This window comes from Pelodiscus sinensis, chromosome 30, assembly GCF_049634645.1.
Source record: "Pelodiscus sinensis isolate JC-2024 chromosome 30, ASM4963464v1, whole genome shotgun sequence".
In the NCBI taxonomy this organism is placed as follows: Eukaryota; Metazoa; Chordata; order Testudines; family Trionychidae; genus Pelodiscus; species Pelodiscus sinensis.
In genome coordinates this window covers 7,465,222-7,482,003 of record NC_134740.1, presented here as the reverse complement: position 1 = coordinate 7,482,003, position 16,782 = coordinate 7,465,222, and the positions used below count along the sequence as shown (strand labels likewise).

General features: G+C 56.3%; 1 protein-coding gene and 1 gene segment (V, D, J or C); both read left to right on the top strand.

Annotated features, from left to right (window-relative positions):
- The first annotated feature begins 543 nt into the window (after positions 1–543).
- On the top strand, positions 544–1,153 carry LOC142821262 (Ig heavy chain V region 3-like). The segment is given in 2 exon segments: positions 544–650; positions 741–1,153. Coding segments are annotated over 2 exon segments (459 nt in total).
- Positions 1,154–5,487: 4,334 nt separating this feature from the next.
- On the top strand, positions 5,488–14,412 carry LOC112544448 (uncharacterized). Its single transcript, XM_075912099.1, has 6 exons — positions 5,488–5,533; positions 5,620–5,773; positions 7,374–7,506; positions 12,098–12,226; positions 12,878–13,001; positions 13,093–14,412. Exons 1-6 carry the CDS (start codon positions 5,488–5,490, stop codon positions 13,410–13,412), a joined length of 906 nt encoding a protein of 301 aa, XP_075768214.1. The 3' UTR covers positions 13,413–14,412.
- Positions 14,413–16,782: the final 2,370 nt, after the last annotated feature.

Genomic DNA, 16,782 nt, shown 5'->3' with positions numbered 1-16,782 from the left:
AGCGGGAAGCGATCGGGGGGGGGGGGGAGTTACAGACACGGTGCGAACTGGGGCTCGCGTGTCCCAAGCGGCGTAAAGGAGGAAGAATCGCACTAAACCGCCCTGAGCCCCCTGGCCTGGAGCTGCAAATCCCGCCGAACCTGACCCGAGAGGGGAAATGTTCGCGCCTCCGGGCTCCCAACAAACACGGATCCCCCCCCCCCCCCCCCCAGTGAGCCGAAACCCACTAACGCCTGGGAAAATATTTCCCTTCACCACAGCCGATCCCCAGGAACCCCTAGACATTCATGACGAGCTAAGTGACGTCATTTCTCGGTGTCTCCCCAGAGCTGTAAGAGCCCATCGGGACCCCCGCGCTGTGCCAGGCGCTGCACAAACACACCGGGAGAGGGACGGAGACTCCTGCCGGAGACTCCATGGCAGTGACTCGGCTAGTTCAGGGAAGGCATTTGTGTCTCTGATAAGGCGGGGAATATGCAAATAGCGGTGACAGACGCCTGCTTAAAATGGTCTCTCTCTGCCTAGGCTGCACCCGGAGAGACACCCCGCAGCCCCCGGTGTCTGTGCAGTTACCTGCCAGCTCTGCCCCCCAGCAACTGGGAACATGAAATTTTGGGTTTATTTAGTGTTCGTGGTGGCAGCTTTGCCAGGTATTTTCTAGCTAAATACACTGGAGAGAGGGACGGAGATTTTTTTTTGCATGTTTGATATTAATGCTTCTGCCGCGCCTTTGTTCCCAGGTGTCCTGTCTCAGGAACTGGTGGAGTCCGGAGGGGATGTGAAGAAGCCCGGAGACTCTCTGCGCCTCTCCTGCAAAGCCTCCGGCTTCACCTTCAGCAGCACCTGGATGAGCTGGATCCGGCAGGCTCCGGGGAAGGGGCCGGAGTGGCTCGCTGATATCAGTGGCAGCGGGGGTACTATAAACTACCTTGATGCCGTGAAAGGCCGATTCACCATCTCCAGGGACAATCCCAACAACCTGCTGCACCTGCAAATGACCGGCCTGAAGCCCGAGGACACCGCCCGCTATTACTGTGCTAGATACACAGCGACACGAAACCTATTGGCGCTCCTACAAAAACCCAGGCTGCAGAACCCGCGGCCGCCTCGCAGGGAATTGACTGTAGCCTGTCGGGGCTCGGCTGCTGGGTGAAGCAGGCAGTGGGCGTGACAAGGGGAGCTGCTGTGCGCTGGGACATGGCTGAGCTTGTGTAGGTCTGGCCCCACGGTGGGGAGTGCAGCCTGCGGGACCTGACTCCGAGCCGTTCGGGGTACGCGGTTCTAAAGGGGGATCGGTCGCTCCGGGTCTTTTGACCCTTCTTAATCCGGCCCTGGCGGTCGGACCCGGTAGGGAAAGTTCCACGCTGCGTGCCTGTTCTCGTGTCCTTATGTCATACGGTGTGTGACAGACACAGACAGACCCCGCCCTTCAGCGATTTCCCAGCTGCCCATTGGCCGGCGGGCGGAGCAAACAGCAGCGGGACATTCCGTGTCCAGCCGGCCTCGAACTCCCCCGCCAGGAGACAGAACAGCGCGATGCTGCGTCACACCCGGCCTGGATATCCCCGTTCTGTTGGCCCCGCCCCCCGCCCATTGCCTTGCAGCTCATCACAGACCACCTCACTGCTGTACGGCAGGTGACTGTGTGTCCATTGGCTGCGCCAGGCAGGGAGGAAGAATCTTACTTTTAAAAGAGGCTGCTCCTACCGCCCAGCCCAACTGCCTCATCTCGCAGCTTGTAGGGGAGGCATCAGGTGGCCAGCTGTCAGTCTCTGCTGGTCAGGTGGGCCAGAGCAGCACGTGCTCCGCTCCCACCCAGCCCAGCACCCCCCCCCCCCCCGAGCATGGAGCCCGGCAACGGCCCCCTCCTGCCCCCCCTTCACTAGACTCTGCGGCGCTCCTCAATCCCCTGCCCCCGCCAGACATGGCAGGGAAAAATTGACCCGACGGAGCCTGCAAACACCGAACTGTCTGGAGATGCCAGGGAGACACAAATGCAAGAAAAAAATGGATCCAGCTGTGACCCCCCCTGTAAGTTGCTCGGGACGTGACTCACAGTTTGAGAAACACTGTCTCAGGGTATGTCGACACTACAGTGTTATTTCGAAATATCTTATTTCAAAATAGTTAATTTGAAATAAGTTATTTCAAATTAACACGTCTACACACAAAATGCATTTCGAAATAGCACGTCCACACTGAGTGGACACTGAATTGCATTTAAGGCCAGCCAGAGCCAGGTCCAGCAGGGCATCAGGTCAGGACTTACTTTGTGTGGCTGCTGCCTGAGGCTATCTGAGGCCTGTGCTTAAAGGGACCCCCCATGGACAGGCGATTCTCAGGCTTCCCTGCTTGCTTCCCTACCTCAATGAGGGACAGCAAAGCATTTTGTCCCTGCGTGCTCTGATTGCCCTCACTCAGGACACCACAGTCTGCAACATGGAGCCAGAACTGCCCCTGGGCACTCTGATGCCACTCATGGACTTGCTGCTGTGAGCCTGGCTGCACTTTCTGCAGGCTGCCATTTGGGAGGTCCATTGGGAGTCTGTCAGTATCCAGAAAGCCCTGCAGGAGAGCTTCCACCCTGAGGAGCACTGAGAGCCCCCGGTCTCCTCCACTGAGTGCTTGTGCCTCATTCCTCCCTCACGTCCCCCTTCCTGATGTCAAATAAAGTACACATCTTTTCATGAACACAAACTCTCTTTATTTAACAAAACTGGGGGGGAGGTGAACTCTGGTGAGACTGGGGGAAGGGGGCAGGAAAGCAGAGAGGGTGGGAGGGGGAGGGGGAAACCTGGGACAGAATCAGCTTTAGGAAGTGCAGGGGCCCAATTTGAACAGTTTTGATGGGGCCCTGGCAGCCAGGATTTTTTGTTGAGGGGAAAAAGCCCCAAAACACTGCGCACACAAAGGCTACGTCTACACTGGCATGATTTTCCAAAAATGCTTTTAACCAAAAAAATTTCTGTTAAAAGCATTTTTGGAAAAATCGTGTCTAGATTGGCAGGATACTTTTCCGCAAAAGCACTTTTTGTGGAAAAGCGTCTGTGGCCAATCTAGACGTGCTTTTCTGCAAAAAAGCTCCAATCGCCATTTTCACAATGGGGGATTTTTTGCAGAAAACAGTACTATGCTGTCTACACTGGCCCTTTTGTGCAAAAGTATTTCGGAAACAGACTTTTGCCCAAACGGGAGCAGCATAGTATTTCTGGAAAAGCACTGATGATTTTACAGGAGATCGTCAGTGCTTTTCCGGAAATTCAAGCAGCCAGTGTAGACAGCTGGCAAGTTTTCTGCAAAATCAGATGATTTTGCAGAAAAGCTTGCCAGTCTAGACAAAGCCAAAAAGTCTCAGCCCCTTTGAATCCCCAGCTACAGAGCAGAGTCATGTCCTGCCTTCCCGCCCCCCACCCAGCTTCACCAGGCACCCAAGTGCTGCTGTTTTCTCTGAGCTTTGCACAGGTCATGTAAGAGAGGGGCAGAACCCCTCCCCCATAAGGGCCAATGAGACTAAATGTCTGAGCTAATAAACGACTGTGTCACACGCTATACAAAGCTACACACACTGGGCTTTAGGATGTGAGGGTTCAGAAATTTGGTTTGTGGTATGTGAGGGGCTCAGGGCAGGGGGTTCCAGTGTATGACAGGCTCAGATGTAGGGTCTGGGGGGAAATAAATAGTCACATGAACCTTAAAGGGAAAGGGAGTGAAATGGTTCCCACGCGCACCAAAGGGGCAGAGCCACAAGGGGGCAGCAAAGTGTCACGTGGGAGCACGAAGCGTTTCTTCCCGCAGACTGACCCTGGGCACAGGTTCCGGGAATTCCCGCCCCAGCGCCCAGGGCTGGATTGTCCCAGGGAGGATCCGACCGCTCCGCCGCCTTCCCCGTCAGCACAAGGGCAGCGCCCAGGGCCCCTCGGAGGGTTTGGCAGCCACAACGATCGGGCCCGTTTCACCCGGGCGGGGGGAGTCGTTGGTTCTATTCTCGCTGTGACACGTACGGAGCAGCACATGGTACCACTGCTCAGTATTGGGGGTCACTGGAGCCGGTGGGACCTAGCCCATGTCATAGCTGCTGAAGGTGAAGACTCTTATCACCAGAGCAGGCTGGGTATGGGGAGGGGAGCGGAGGCGCAGGTGCCGCTGGCCCGGGGCACCTCTGGTGGTGGAGGGGTATGCTGGGGGCCTCTGCTCGGGAGGGGGGATGCTTGTAGCTTTGATTGAAGGGGGCAGTGCTGGCCACGGGAAGAGGGTGCGATGAGAGGGCTGGTCTCTTCCAAGGGGGCTCCACCCACCGCCCACACGCTCATGCCTGCGGCTCGCCTGGGCAATTTCAAGGCGTCCAATGGCTTCCGACTGCAGTTACTCCGCAGTTGCCGGGCCCAGGGGCCATTTTAATAGCCTGGGGGCCCTGGGGACTGTCCCTGTTCAGTGTGTTTGTGCGAGTCCTTAGTGCTCGGTGGGCAGGATGGGAGGGCGGAACATCGGGAGGAGCGTTTTAGAGATTGGCCTTTACTGACACTGTCTCGGTTCTGATTGCACCTTACTAGATACTGGCCCCTAGAGCCGCGGGCAGATTGGGAGCCAGGTGGGACAGTTCTGAACTTGGGTTCTGAAGAGGCTCAGCCCTTCAGTTAATCACCAGGGCTGGCTCACTCTAATTCTACTCAGCCGGGGGTTACTTCGCACTCACTCGCTATGTCTACACTACAATTGCAAGTGTGTGGTTAGAGGGCTGGTGCCTCCCACACTCTGGTTCTTCTCATGCAAACAGAGACCCGCCACAGCAGAAGCCATAAGGTGCAGAGAATTCGATGTTCACCGGGTTGGCTTCCAGCAACCATGACTCCATGTTCCTGTTTCCTGTTTTCCCAAATTACTTCCTGCTTACCCCCAATGCAAACTGTAATATCCTCAGCTATAACTTAACCAATCATGGTCCTGAAATGAACTGACCAGTCCTCACATATTATAATATAGTTATCTAACCAATAATATCCCACCGCCTTAATTGTCCTACAGCCAGCAAATCCGTTATGCAGGAGGCAGAAACAATGAAAGAGCCAGCCAGAGGCCATACAGATAAATAATAGAGAAGATGGGCAGGTTATAAAAAAATTAAAGAAATGAGGATTTCACGTCTGTCTTTGCTGACTTGTGGGTTCTTGCCAGAAGAAAAAGGGAGGAACCCAAACTTGAAAGTAAGAAAGAAAGAAAAAGAAAAGGACCTGAGCACGCAGCCGTGGCTGGTCTCTTGTCCAGCTCCCTGCTCTGTGACCCAGCCACGAGACCGCAGCGGAGCAGAAGCGCTAAGACTCCTGCGCTCCCCGCCCCTTTTCTAGGGCGGTAACGGGGTGTCGGACTTTATGCAAATCTCCCCGCCTGGGCCCGGGTTAAATCGCAGCCCCTGGGTTCCCCGGGACCCGCCTGCCCAGGGGCTACAGCGAGTTTCAGTTTTTCGTCCTTCTCGTCGCACCGTTTCCCAGGATGGACCCCGCGGTGTCGCTGCTGCTGTTACTCGCCCTCTCGCCCTGTGAGTCAGAAGGGGAAATCCCGGGAATGATCAAAGCCCCAGGGAGCGAGCTGAGGATTTAACTGTAACGGTTCGTGTGTTTGCAGGTGTCCGGTCCCAAATCCAGCTGGTCCAGTCCGGGCCGGGCGCGGTGAAGCCCGGAGAGACCCTCACCCTGACCTGCGCTGTCTCGGGTTACACCATCACCAGCGGTGGCAGCTGGGACTGGATCCGGCAGCCCCCAGGGAAAGGGCTGGAATGGTTGGGGCGGGGATATTACAGCAGTTCCAAGTGGAACACAGACTACAGCCCATCCTTCCAGAGCCGGGTCACCATCTCCCTTGACTCTTCCAAGAACCAGTTCTCGCTGCAGCTCCGCTCGCTGACAGCTGCAGACACCGTCACCTATTACTGCGCCAGACACAGTGACACAGAGCAACGCGGGGACCGTACAAAAAGGGGAAGCGAAGGCAGCACAGACTTTCAAGCCTCTAACGCTATCAAGTATCTGTCTGGATAAGCAGCAGATCACCCCTAACCTTTTCCGCTAGATGGCGGTAAAGGGGCACCTCTGTTTTCACTCGAGCCTTTCACACCTCTCGTCAAAGCGGGGTTAGACTCTGGCCAAAAGGAGGAAGACAGGGGAGGAGGGAAAATTCCCGGACTCCTCACTCAGTTCATATGGGATCGCACTGGTGGAAAGATAAAAAGAAAGAAAGAAAAATGACTTAATCGAATCTAGCAAGATCTCTTGCAGGGAAAGTGCCGCGTGTTTGTTTATCAGCAGGTGGCGCTGTAACGCAGAGAAGAGCCCCCTGCTGGTACATAGATTGATGCTCTTCCAAAAGGGCTTTGGGAGCCAGGCCGTTGGCTCCCGTAACACCTGACAACAGCCAGTCTCTTAATCCCTGTGTGAGGAAACACAGTCACTGCCGGCTTCATTCCCTCTAGAGGTCCAAAAGTGTCAGGAGGATCCCAGGACCCCGTACCGGCGCTGCACAGACACCCAGGCCGGGGCACTCTGACCCCTGCACCAGGAGCTCTAGGGCGAATCAGTCCGATCATTGACAGGAGTAGCGCGTGTCTCTTATAAGCCAGGGTATGCAAATGTGGGAGTGTGACGTAGTGGGGGGTAACCTGCTAACTCTCTGGCTGCTGTCTGTAGTTCCACGGAGCAGACAAGCGATGAGTCACTATGCAAAGAGGGTATCCCAACTTGTTTGGCCAGCTGACCCCCATGGAGAGGAACAAAGGAAGGTGGAATGCTGCCCTGGCTGGGGGGCAGGGCTGGAGGAGAGTTAGTTAGTTCCTGGCTGGAAAGCAGGGGAGAAGGAACTGGGGAGGGGGCTGGGACTCCCCTATCTCAAGGGGGGCACTGAGGCCTCTTAGCCCCCAGTTCCTGTAACTAGATTACATCTGTGCTGTGCTGTATCGTGGAGAAGCAATAAACCACCTCCATTCTACTGGCTGGTGCAGTATGTTTGTGCCATTTCGGGGTGCAGGAGACGGGGGACCCCAACGCATCGTCACACTGTCAGGAGGATCCCAGGACCCCGTACCTGGTGCTGCACAGACACCCAGGCTGGGGCACTCTGACCCCTGCACCGGGAGCTCTAGGGCGAATCAGTCAGATCATTGACAGGAGCAGCGCGTGTCTCTTATAAGCCAGGGTATGCAAATGTGGGAGTCAGTGTCCTCTTTAAATCTGTCCCTGTCTCTGCCCAGGCAGCACCCGCAAGGACAATTTGCAGCCCCCTGGGTCTGGGCAGCGATCAGCCAGTCCCCTGAGAACTTTCCCTTCCAGCACCAGTGACAATGACGTTTTTGCTCCCAGAAATTTTGTCTGTTGCGACTTTGCAAGGTATTTTCGTCCTCTGAATAACGACAGATGTGGAAGCATATTCAATTCTCCTTGTGCTGACACCAATATGTATAACAGGTCTGTGTTCCCAAGTGCCGGGTCCCAGGCGCAGCTGGTGGAGTCCAGAGGGGATGTGAGGAAGCCCGGAGACTCTCTGCACCTCTCCTTCAAAGCCTCCGGCTTCACCTTCCCAGACTACGGCTTACACTGGGTCTGACACGCTCCCGGGAAGGGGCTGGAGTGGGTCGCTTACATTACTGGCCCAGTGCATCAACTATACGTTATTCCCAAGCAGCCTAAGGGCGATTCACACCATCTCCAGAGACAATCCCAACAGCCTGCTGAGCCTGCAAATGACCGGCCTGAAGGCGGAAGACATGGGCCTGTATCACTGCCCAAGACACACAGTCCAGGACTTTAAAAGGTTTCAAAAAGACCTAGATAAATTCATGCAGGTTAGGTCCATCAACGGCTGTTTGCCAGGATGAGTAGGACTGGTGTCCCTAGCCTCTGTTTGTCTGGAAATGGATGACAGGAGAGGGATCACGTGGTGGTTACTTGTTGCCTTCACTCCCTCTGGGGCACCTGGCATTGGCCACTGTCATCAGACAGGACACTGGGCAAGATGGACCCTTGGTCTGACCCAGCCTGGCCCTTCTAATGTTACAGCCAGAGACCAGTAGGGAGAGTTTTGAGCAGAGGGCCCACTCATTACCCATGGCGGGTGGCCAGCCGTGTGGAGGGTGCTGGCACCAGATGGACACTCTCTTCCTGTTGCAGCCAACCGCCTGTGGTCACTCTGCAGTGTAACGCGGTCGTTTTCCCCAGTGATCATTGCGCAGCACAAGTGTCCCTGCTGCTGGCCACTTCTGGGCTGCGGTGCGGACCGTGGTGCCAGGACAGACAGGAAGCAACCCCCTTAGTCTCCTTGTCACCCTGCAGCAGCGCTACGCAAGGCCTGGCATTGCACAACCCAGCGCTTTGAAAGCCTTTGTCCAAAAGCGCAGAAGGGCGGGGATGTAGCGACACAATAGCGACCGGGCTGTTTTCGTTCCTGCCCCTGAAGAGCGGATACTTCATGCAAATCAGCCACCTGGGGTCTTGTTTATACAGAAACTCCCACAGGCACCGGAGAGTCACAGCCAGAACCCCGCCCCCCAGTGTGACCATTAGCCCAGTCCCCAGGGTGTGACGGCGCGTTGGGGGTCCCCCGTCTCCTGCACCCCGAAATGGCACAAACAGACTGCACCAGCCGGTGGAGTAGAGGAAGTTTATTGCCTCTCCAGGATACAGCACAGCACAGATGTAATCTGGTCACAGAGCTGGGCTAGGATGCCTCAGGCCCCCTTGAGATGGGGGGAGACTGGGCCCCTAAACTCCAGCTCCTCTCCCTAGGCTGTCTCCTCCATGCTCACAGACAGCAACACACTAACCCTCTTCCAGCCCTGCCCCCCAGCCAGGGCAGCATTCCACCTTCCTTTGTTCCTCTCCATGGGGGGTGTCTGGTTCAACAAGTTTGGCATTACCTTTGCATAGTGAGGTTTTCCCTGCTGGGTCTTCCTCCAGACAGCAGAGGTCATCACAGCCCAGCAAGTACCCCCACTACGTCACAGTAGTAATAAACCTTTAGATGTTAGATGCTAAAGGAGTGGCTCAGCGTGATTTGTGGGTAAGATCCAGGGGGTAAATTGACCAGAGATCTGTGGCTGGTTTCTTGGAACCAGACAGAACTTGTTCAGGGTAGGTGGGATTGGGTTCTAAGACCCCCCAATCTGTGTATGAGGCCCGGGGCCCTTTGGGGCACGGATATTGCTGGGGTGTCAAGGGGTTTTGCTGTGAGGCTTCAGGCAGGCTGCTGAAGCGCCCTGTGGGACTGGTTTGTGGCCTGTGGAAAGGTCACCAGTCTGGGGGCTGTAAGGAGCCCCGAAGTTGAGCAATTTGCCCTGAGCAGATGCCCTCAGCTGTGCCCAGACCGGCCCAGTCGGTCACAGTTTGCTGCTTGGGCTTGTGTCCGCTTTGCTTCCAGAGTTATGCTTGAGGTTCTGTCAATCACCCATCAGTTTATTTCCCAGCTGGGTTGGGATCTTTTCTCATTTCTGTCTCTTTGCTTCTCCCTTGTCCGGCAGGAGAATGGTCTGACCAAAACTATGTGTCTCTTCTGTTCTCTGGGAAGTTCTGATCCAACCTGCAATCTCTCCACCCCCATTCACGTCTGGGCTCAGCTTGCATGTTGGACTCTCCCAAGGAACGCAAACATTTAAGAAAACGATGGTCGAAAGAAATTGCCCCTTAGCCATGTCAGGGTGGCTGAGTGGTCTAACAAAGCGGCCCACGTCAGTGCCTGTCTGTTCCCTCATTGGGTGTTCTGGGCTCCGAACCAAGCCGTCGGTTCAAAGCCCACTCTGGGAACCACCTTTGATTCCTGTGTGGAGAAGTATCCTCATTTCCATGTCTCCCTGTCACTGCAAGAACACAAGCTTAGGAATCTACCCCTTCAGGGCATCTGGACAGGTACGTTCTGGCTCGTTTTCCAGGAGATATTTGGCCTTGTCTGGGGTTTGACAGGTTCAGGGGAGGGAGAAGCACAGCAAACACGGATCATTCAGGGTGTGAGGCTCTTAGTTACCTAGGGAAGTAGTATGGGAATGCGTTACCTAGGGAAATAGTGGAGTCTCCATCCCTAGAGATGTTTAAGTCTCGGCTTGACAAAGCCCGGTTGATTTAGTTGGAATTGGTCCTGCCTAGAGCAGGGGGCTGGACCTGATGACCTTCTGAGGTTTCTTCTAGTTCTATGGTTCTAAGATTGAGCTCAGGTGGGTGTCTTGGTCGCTTCCTTAGGGCAGGGAATTAACAATAGAGCAGCCAGGCTGGGAGGCCGCTAGAGCCAAGAGCCCCGCTCCAGTGTGTCCGCATCCAGTCAAAAGAGATCAAAAGTGGGCTCCCAGTTTTACATTAGAAATTCTCCCTGAAATGGCCTTGCCTCCTGAGGCTCAGGAGTGTGGGGCAGTATCGGGGTTGAGGGAACAGAGGGCTGGATGTCGGAATTGAGGGGCACTGAGCGCAGCATGAAAGAGCTAGGGGGGAAGTTACAGACACAGTGCGAACTGGGGCTCGCCAGTCCCAAGGGGTGTAAAAGAGCAAAAATCGCATTGAGCGTCTGTGGGATCCAGACACCTAATTGCGTTAAACCCCCAGAGTGACAATTCCCACCGAATCTGAGCAGCGAAGAGAAATGTGCGCACCTCCGGGCTTACAACAAACACCGATTCCCCCTCGCACCAAGTGAGCCAAAGCCACTAACGCCAGTTAAACTATTTCCCTTCCCCACAGCCGATTCCCAGACAACCCCTAGAAATGAATGATGAGCTAAGTGACGTCATTTCTTCTTATCTCCCCAGCTCTATGTGAGCCCCGTTGGGACCCGCCCCCCGCGCTGTGCCAGGCGCTGCACAAACACACCGGGAGGAGGAAGGAGACTCCTTCTGCCGGAGACTCCATGGCAGTGACTAGGCTCGTTAAGGGAAGGCGGTTATGTCTCTGATAAGGAGGGGAATATGCAAATGGCGGTGACCGCTGCCTGCTTAAATCGGTCTCTCTCCCTCCCTATGCTGTACCCGGAGAGACACCCCGCAGCCCCCGGTGTCTGTGCAGTTACCAGCCAGCTCTGCCCCTTGCAACTGGGAAAATGAAATTTTGGGTCTATTTAGTTCTCGTGGTGGCAGCTTTGCCAGGTATTTTCTAGCCAAACACGCTGCAGAGGCGGAGAAATAGCTTGTGTTTGGCAGTTCGATACTAATGCTCGTATCCCGTCTTTGTTCCCAGGTGCCCGGTCCCAGATCAGTTTGGTAGAGTCCGGAGGGGATAAGAAGAAGCCCGGAGCCTCTCTGAGCCTCTCCTGCAAAACCTCCGCCTTCAAGTTCAGCAGCTACATATGAGCTGGATCCAGCAGGCTCCCGGGAAGGGGCTGGAGTGGATCGCACAAATTTACACTGATGGGAGTCAACAATTTTACGCAAACTCAGTAAAAGGCCGATTCAAAATCTCTAGGGTCAACCCCAACAACCTGCTGTCCCTGCAAATCACCGGCCTGAAGCCCGAGGACACCGCCCGCTATTACTGTATCAGACAGACACAGCGAAGCGAAACTATTGATGCGCTTGAAAAAACCCAGGCTGCAGAACCCGCGGCCGCCCCGCGGGGGCAGCAGAGACACGAACAACCCGGCGCGGGGCACAGAACTGAGAAGGCGCCTCCAGGCGAATAAACCATAAAACCTGCCGCGGGGCTTTAACCCTTTCACTGCCCAGCCACGTCCCCTCTTTGCAGCCAAAGTCCCTCTGAGCCGGTGGAGCAGGCACCGCTCGCGCAGCGTTGAGAGCTGATTTGCCCTTCTGCAGCGAGGACCCCCAGGATTCTCCTGGGGCAGAATCTCCTGGTTCGTAAGGTGTCCTTATTCTCAGTGTCCGGTCCCAGGTGCTATTTGCGGCTGAGGCGGCGGCGGCCTGGGGGGAGGGGGAGAAATCTCCATAGAAGCACCTCCTCGTTTGAGCCCACATCTGGGACCATCAATTCTCTTTTCTGTGGCAAAGCCACAAAGGTCTCTGAGATCGCTCCTGTCCCACCTGGCTTTGTCATGGTCTCCCTGTGAAATGGCTTTAGCCAATCAGCTGAAGAGCTGTAAAAGGCCGTTGTGATGTCACTGTCGCTCCACCTTTGCCTTGCAGGGCACATGTCCTACCACTGGCCAGACCCTTTGCATGTTTGAGCTGCTCCCGGATGTGACCCTCCCGCTCAGAGGAGATTCCAAACGGACGCCTCAGTGCAAAGGAGGGAGCAGAAATTGCGGGGCCAATGTGAGGTTATTTCGCCAAGAAATCCCCTATATGCACCCCGGCCCCCTGCTGCAAATGATACAGCTCTGACTTCCAGAGAGAGAGAGAGCGCGGCATAGAGAGAGGAACCGGGTCCATTTCCCCCTAGTGGCTCTGCCCCTGCAATCGCAGCCCCGGGAACAGTGGCTAATGGGTCACACTCCAGAACAGGTGTAAGATCTCTTGCGCAAGAGCTCTTGAGCAAGAGGGCAGTGTGGTCGTGGCAGGGGTTTCTTGAGCAAGAAAGCCCTATGTCTAAAATGACTATGGGATCTTTCTTGCAAGAAAGCGTCCACACTGCCACACATCTCCCACATGGCAGTGTGGAAGTGTACGTGCTCAAGATGTTCTTGCGCAAGAAGCTGCCAAGAAGCCTCTGGGGGCACAAACTAGGAGGAGGCCCTGAAACTCCGAGCGTCATTTCTCCTTAACTCCCAGCGCTGTGAGAGCCCATCGGCATCCGCTCCAGGCGCTGTGCCAGGCGCTGCACAAACAACCTAGGGAGGGGGACGTAGACTTCTGCCAGAGACTCCATGGCTCGTTAAGGGAAGGCGGTTGTGTCTCTGATAAGGAGGGGAATATGCAAATGGAGGTGACCGCTGCCTGCTTAAATCGGTGTCTCTCTCCCCCTAGGCTGCACCCAGAGAGACACCCCGCAGCCCCGGTGTCTGTTCAGTTACCAGCCAGCTCTCCCACCCAGCGACAGGGGAAATGAAATTTTGGGTCTATTTAGTTTTCGTGGGGGCAGCTTTGCCAGGTAGTTTCTAGCTAAAAACACTGTAGAAACGGACGGAGATTTCTTATTTGACGTTTTGATATTAACTTTTGTGTCGCGTCTTTGTTCCCAGGTGGCCGGTCCCAGATCAACTTGGTGGAGTCCGGAGGGGATGTGAAGAAGCCCGGAGACTCTCTGCGCCTCTCCTGCAAAGCCTCCGGCTTCACCTTCAGCAGCTACTGGATGAGCTGGGTCCGGCAGGCTCCCGGGAAGGGGCTGGAGTGGGTCTCGCTCATTTACACTGATGGGAGCCAAACATTTTACTCAGACTCCGTGAAAGGCCGATTCACTATCTCCAGGGACAATCCCAACAACCTGCTGCACCTGCAAATGACCGGCCTGAAGCCCGAGGACACCGCCCGCTATTACTGTGCGAGAGACACAGCGACATAAAACCTGCTGAAGCTCATTCAAAAACCCAGACTGCAGAACCCGCGGCCGCCACGCGGGGGCAGCCGAGACACAAACAACAAGGCGCTGGGCACAGAACGGAGAAGGCGCCTCCAGACCAATAAAACACAGACCTGCCGCGGGGTTTTAACCCTTTCACTGCCCAGCCACGTCCCCTGCTTGCAGCCAAATCCCTCTGAGCCGGTGGAGCGGACACCACCGAGCAGGAAAGGAGACGAGAGAAGACACAGAGGAGGTGGCGGAGATGTTGGATGTGTCTGGGGACGGAGGGGGATGGGCAGGTTTCGGACACACTGGGCTGGAGACAGACAGACTGGGCGGTGCCATGTGTCACTCGGCCGCCCTGTTTAAGTAGCAGCTCGCGGGGACCCAGCGAACAGACCCAGTAGGCGCTGAGCTATTCACTCCTGTTCCGGGTCTCGGTGCCAATGAGGAATCCCTCCCCTCTCCCTCCGCCCACCTTTGCCTCCGGCCAGTGCGTATTTGGGGGACCGGAGCTAAGGGCTCCAGCCTGGGGCTCACACACTTGGATTCGCTTCCCTGATCCGTCGCGGCCTCCCCCTGTAACGGCTGACGAGTCCCGCAGAGCCAGATCTTTAGGGGTGTTCGCCGACGCAGAGAGGGGCCTGCGGGATTTCCAGAAGCGTCCAGGCGTCTAACGCCCAGTGACTAACCTGGGAGCTACACGTCCCTTTGGTGACCCTCCCTCGGCATCTGTCTGTGTCTCCAGGGGCCTGCAAACCGCTGACAGCCTGGCCCTGGCGGATTTCGCACATGGAAGGAGCAGATGCTTCATTTCCATTGTCTGGCAGTGGGAGTTAGCGGCCTCCATAGCTCAGGCTCTTTGGCACAGCCAGTTAGGTACCGCTCTGTGTACTGAGGCACCTGTGTAAATCTGTCCCGTGGGGAACCTGGTGTGAAGTGGGGCTGAGAGCCCCTTCCTCCCTCACAAGGCCGCTGTGAGGCAAGCACACTACAGAGATTACGGTAATGGAGCAATAGAATCAGTCGAACAGCTGCTGTCGGATGTAATTCACATCTGGATCAATATCTTTGAAAAAAATCACCGCCCTCAGCTGTGTTTTTCAAAGTTCAGCTGGTCCAGTCTGGGCTAGGGAGGTGGGGGGGGGGGGGGTGTAAGCCCTTCTCACAGACCTGTGCTGTGTCTTCTTACTCCCTCTGCAGGGTCCACACTGGGCACTGGCTCCCAAGGCACAGCTGGGGAGGGCATTGTGCATGGACTGCGGCACAGGGACTGGATATTCCCAGTGTCGAATGGACACTGTCAGTGACACCTCCAGTACTGAGGTCTCCCTCTGCCAGCTCCTAAATCCGCCTCGGGAACCCGCATGAGCGCCGAGAGCCTCACATCTGTTATACCCAAAGAGAACTGGCATGCAAAACCCTGCCCGGGCTCCTGGTTAAATACCAGCCCCTGGTTCTAGGCGCCTCATTCCCTGCCCAGGGACAGACCTGCCCGGCCCTGCCCGCTGACTTTCCCTCAGTGCCTGAGACCGAGAATGGAACCTCTGCTGCTTCTCCTCGCCCTACTCGCCGCCCCCGGCTGTGAGTGTCCGTGGGGCAGAGGGGAACTAGGAACAGAGCCCTGGATTGGTTCGCGGGTTAATATTGTCTTGGCTTGTTTTCTCCTTTCACAGGTGTCCTCGCTCAGGTGTAACTGATCAAATCCGGCCCGTGGGCGGTGAAGCCCGGAGAGACCCTCACCCTGAGCTGCGCCGTCTTTGGGGATACTGGGTATAGTGACGCTGCCTGGAACTGTATCAGGCAGCCTGCAGGGATGGGGCTGGAGTAGACGGGGCAGATGTGCTATGAAAGCGGTAACGAGGACTGGGACAGAAACTCCGCCCCCTCCCTCCAGGGCCGAGTCACCATCTCTGCAGACCGGGTCTGGAACCAGGTCTCGCTGCAGCTCCGGTCGCTGACAGCTGCAGACAGCGCCCCCTAGTGCTGCGCCGGGCACACAGTGACACAGGGCAGAGCCGGGCCTGCTCTAAAATTGGGGAACCGGGTTTTCAAAAATGCGGAGACCCTGGGGACTGGGCTAATGGTCACACTGGGGGGCGGGGCCCTGGCTGTGACTCTCCGGTGCCTGTGCCCAGGGTTGTTACTCACAAAGCTCCCGTGTATCTGCCTGGCTCTGGGCCCAGCCGGCCTGACATGCCCATGAGAATGGCCCGGCTCAGAGACCCGTGAACGCTCCCGGTCCCCTCCCAGCCAGCCAAGGCTCCGCCTCTGCGCCCCTCTTGTGACACAAGCAATAACGTGTCAGCCCGCGAAGGGGGCTAGTTCCCGCCCTCTGCCTTGTGCAGGGTGGTTCGATCCAAGCATCCCAACCCCCACCCACCTCCACTCTGCCCTGAGCGGTACGAGGGGTCGGGCTGTCCATGCGTCTTGACTTTTCTTCAGCGGGTGCGGTTACACCAGGACCTTTACCTGGGTGTTCTGACACCAGCGCATGCATGGGAGCTGGGCACTATAGAAAATCTCTCCTGACACCTCGATACCCGGAACAATCCGGCGCCAGGCGCCTTGTCCCGGGTGACACGGGGAGTCTGGGACAGAGCAGGGAACCGAACCTGGCCACGCAGAGTCCCAGATGAGCGCCCTGACTCGGAGTGACCATCCCTCTCTTCTTCCATTCTCTGAATCCCTGGACCAGTGACCTGGGCTCCTTCTGTGAGGAGGTTTTATGTGTCGCACGGTGGGGATATGCAAATAGGGACTGAGTGTCCTGTTTAAATCTGCCCCTCTCTCTGCTCAGGCTGCACCCGCAGGGACAATCCGCAGCCCCCTGCTCTATGCAGTGACCAGCCAGTTCCCTGAGAACTTCCCCCGCCAGCACCGGGGACAATGAGACTTTGGCTGCTTCTAGTTCTGCTCATTGAGGCTTGGGAATGTATTTTCCCCCGATACCCCCACGGCAGGGACAAGGGATTGTTCTGAGGGGGATGCTGCCAGCGATGGGATTTGTAACAGCGCTTAACGCTGGGGTCTCATCCCCTTTATTGGACAATGTGGCTCCTTTTACTCCTGTTGATTTTAATTCACGGCTCCAATCCGTTGCTAATGTTTTAATTTCCAATTTCCCTGTTTCCCTTCTCCCCAAGGGCCCGCTCGCAGGTGGTTCTGACCCAGTCGGGCCCGGCGCTGAAGAAGCCCGGAGAGGCCCATAAGCTGCAATGAGCCACCAGCGGGTTTGCTCTCAGCAGCACCTGGATGAGCTGGGTCAGGCAGGAGCCGGGGAAGGGGCTGGAGTGGCTGGTCCGCTACTATGACTCCTCAAACAAGCACTACGCCGCCTCCGTGCAGGGCCGGTTCACGGCCTCCAAGG

Coding starts and splice junctions, on each gene's coding strand:
- LOC112544448 (XM_075912099.1), top strand. CDS start 5,488: ATGGACCCCGCGGTGTCGCTGCTGCTGTTACTCGCCCTCTCGCCCT. Junction 7,507..12,097: donor TGGTGGAGTCCAGAGGGGAT/GTGAGGAAGCCC, acceptor TTTGCCTTGCAG/GGCACATGTCCTACCACTGG. Junction 13,002..13,092: donor CGTGGGGGCAGCTTTGCCAG/GTAGTTTCTAGC, acceptor CTTTGTTCCCAG/GTGGCCGGTCCCAGATCAAC.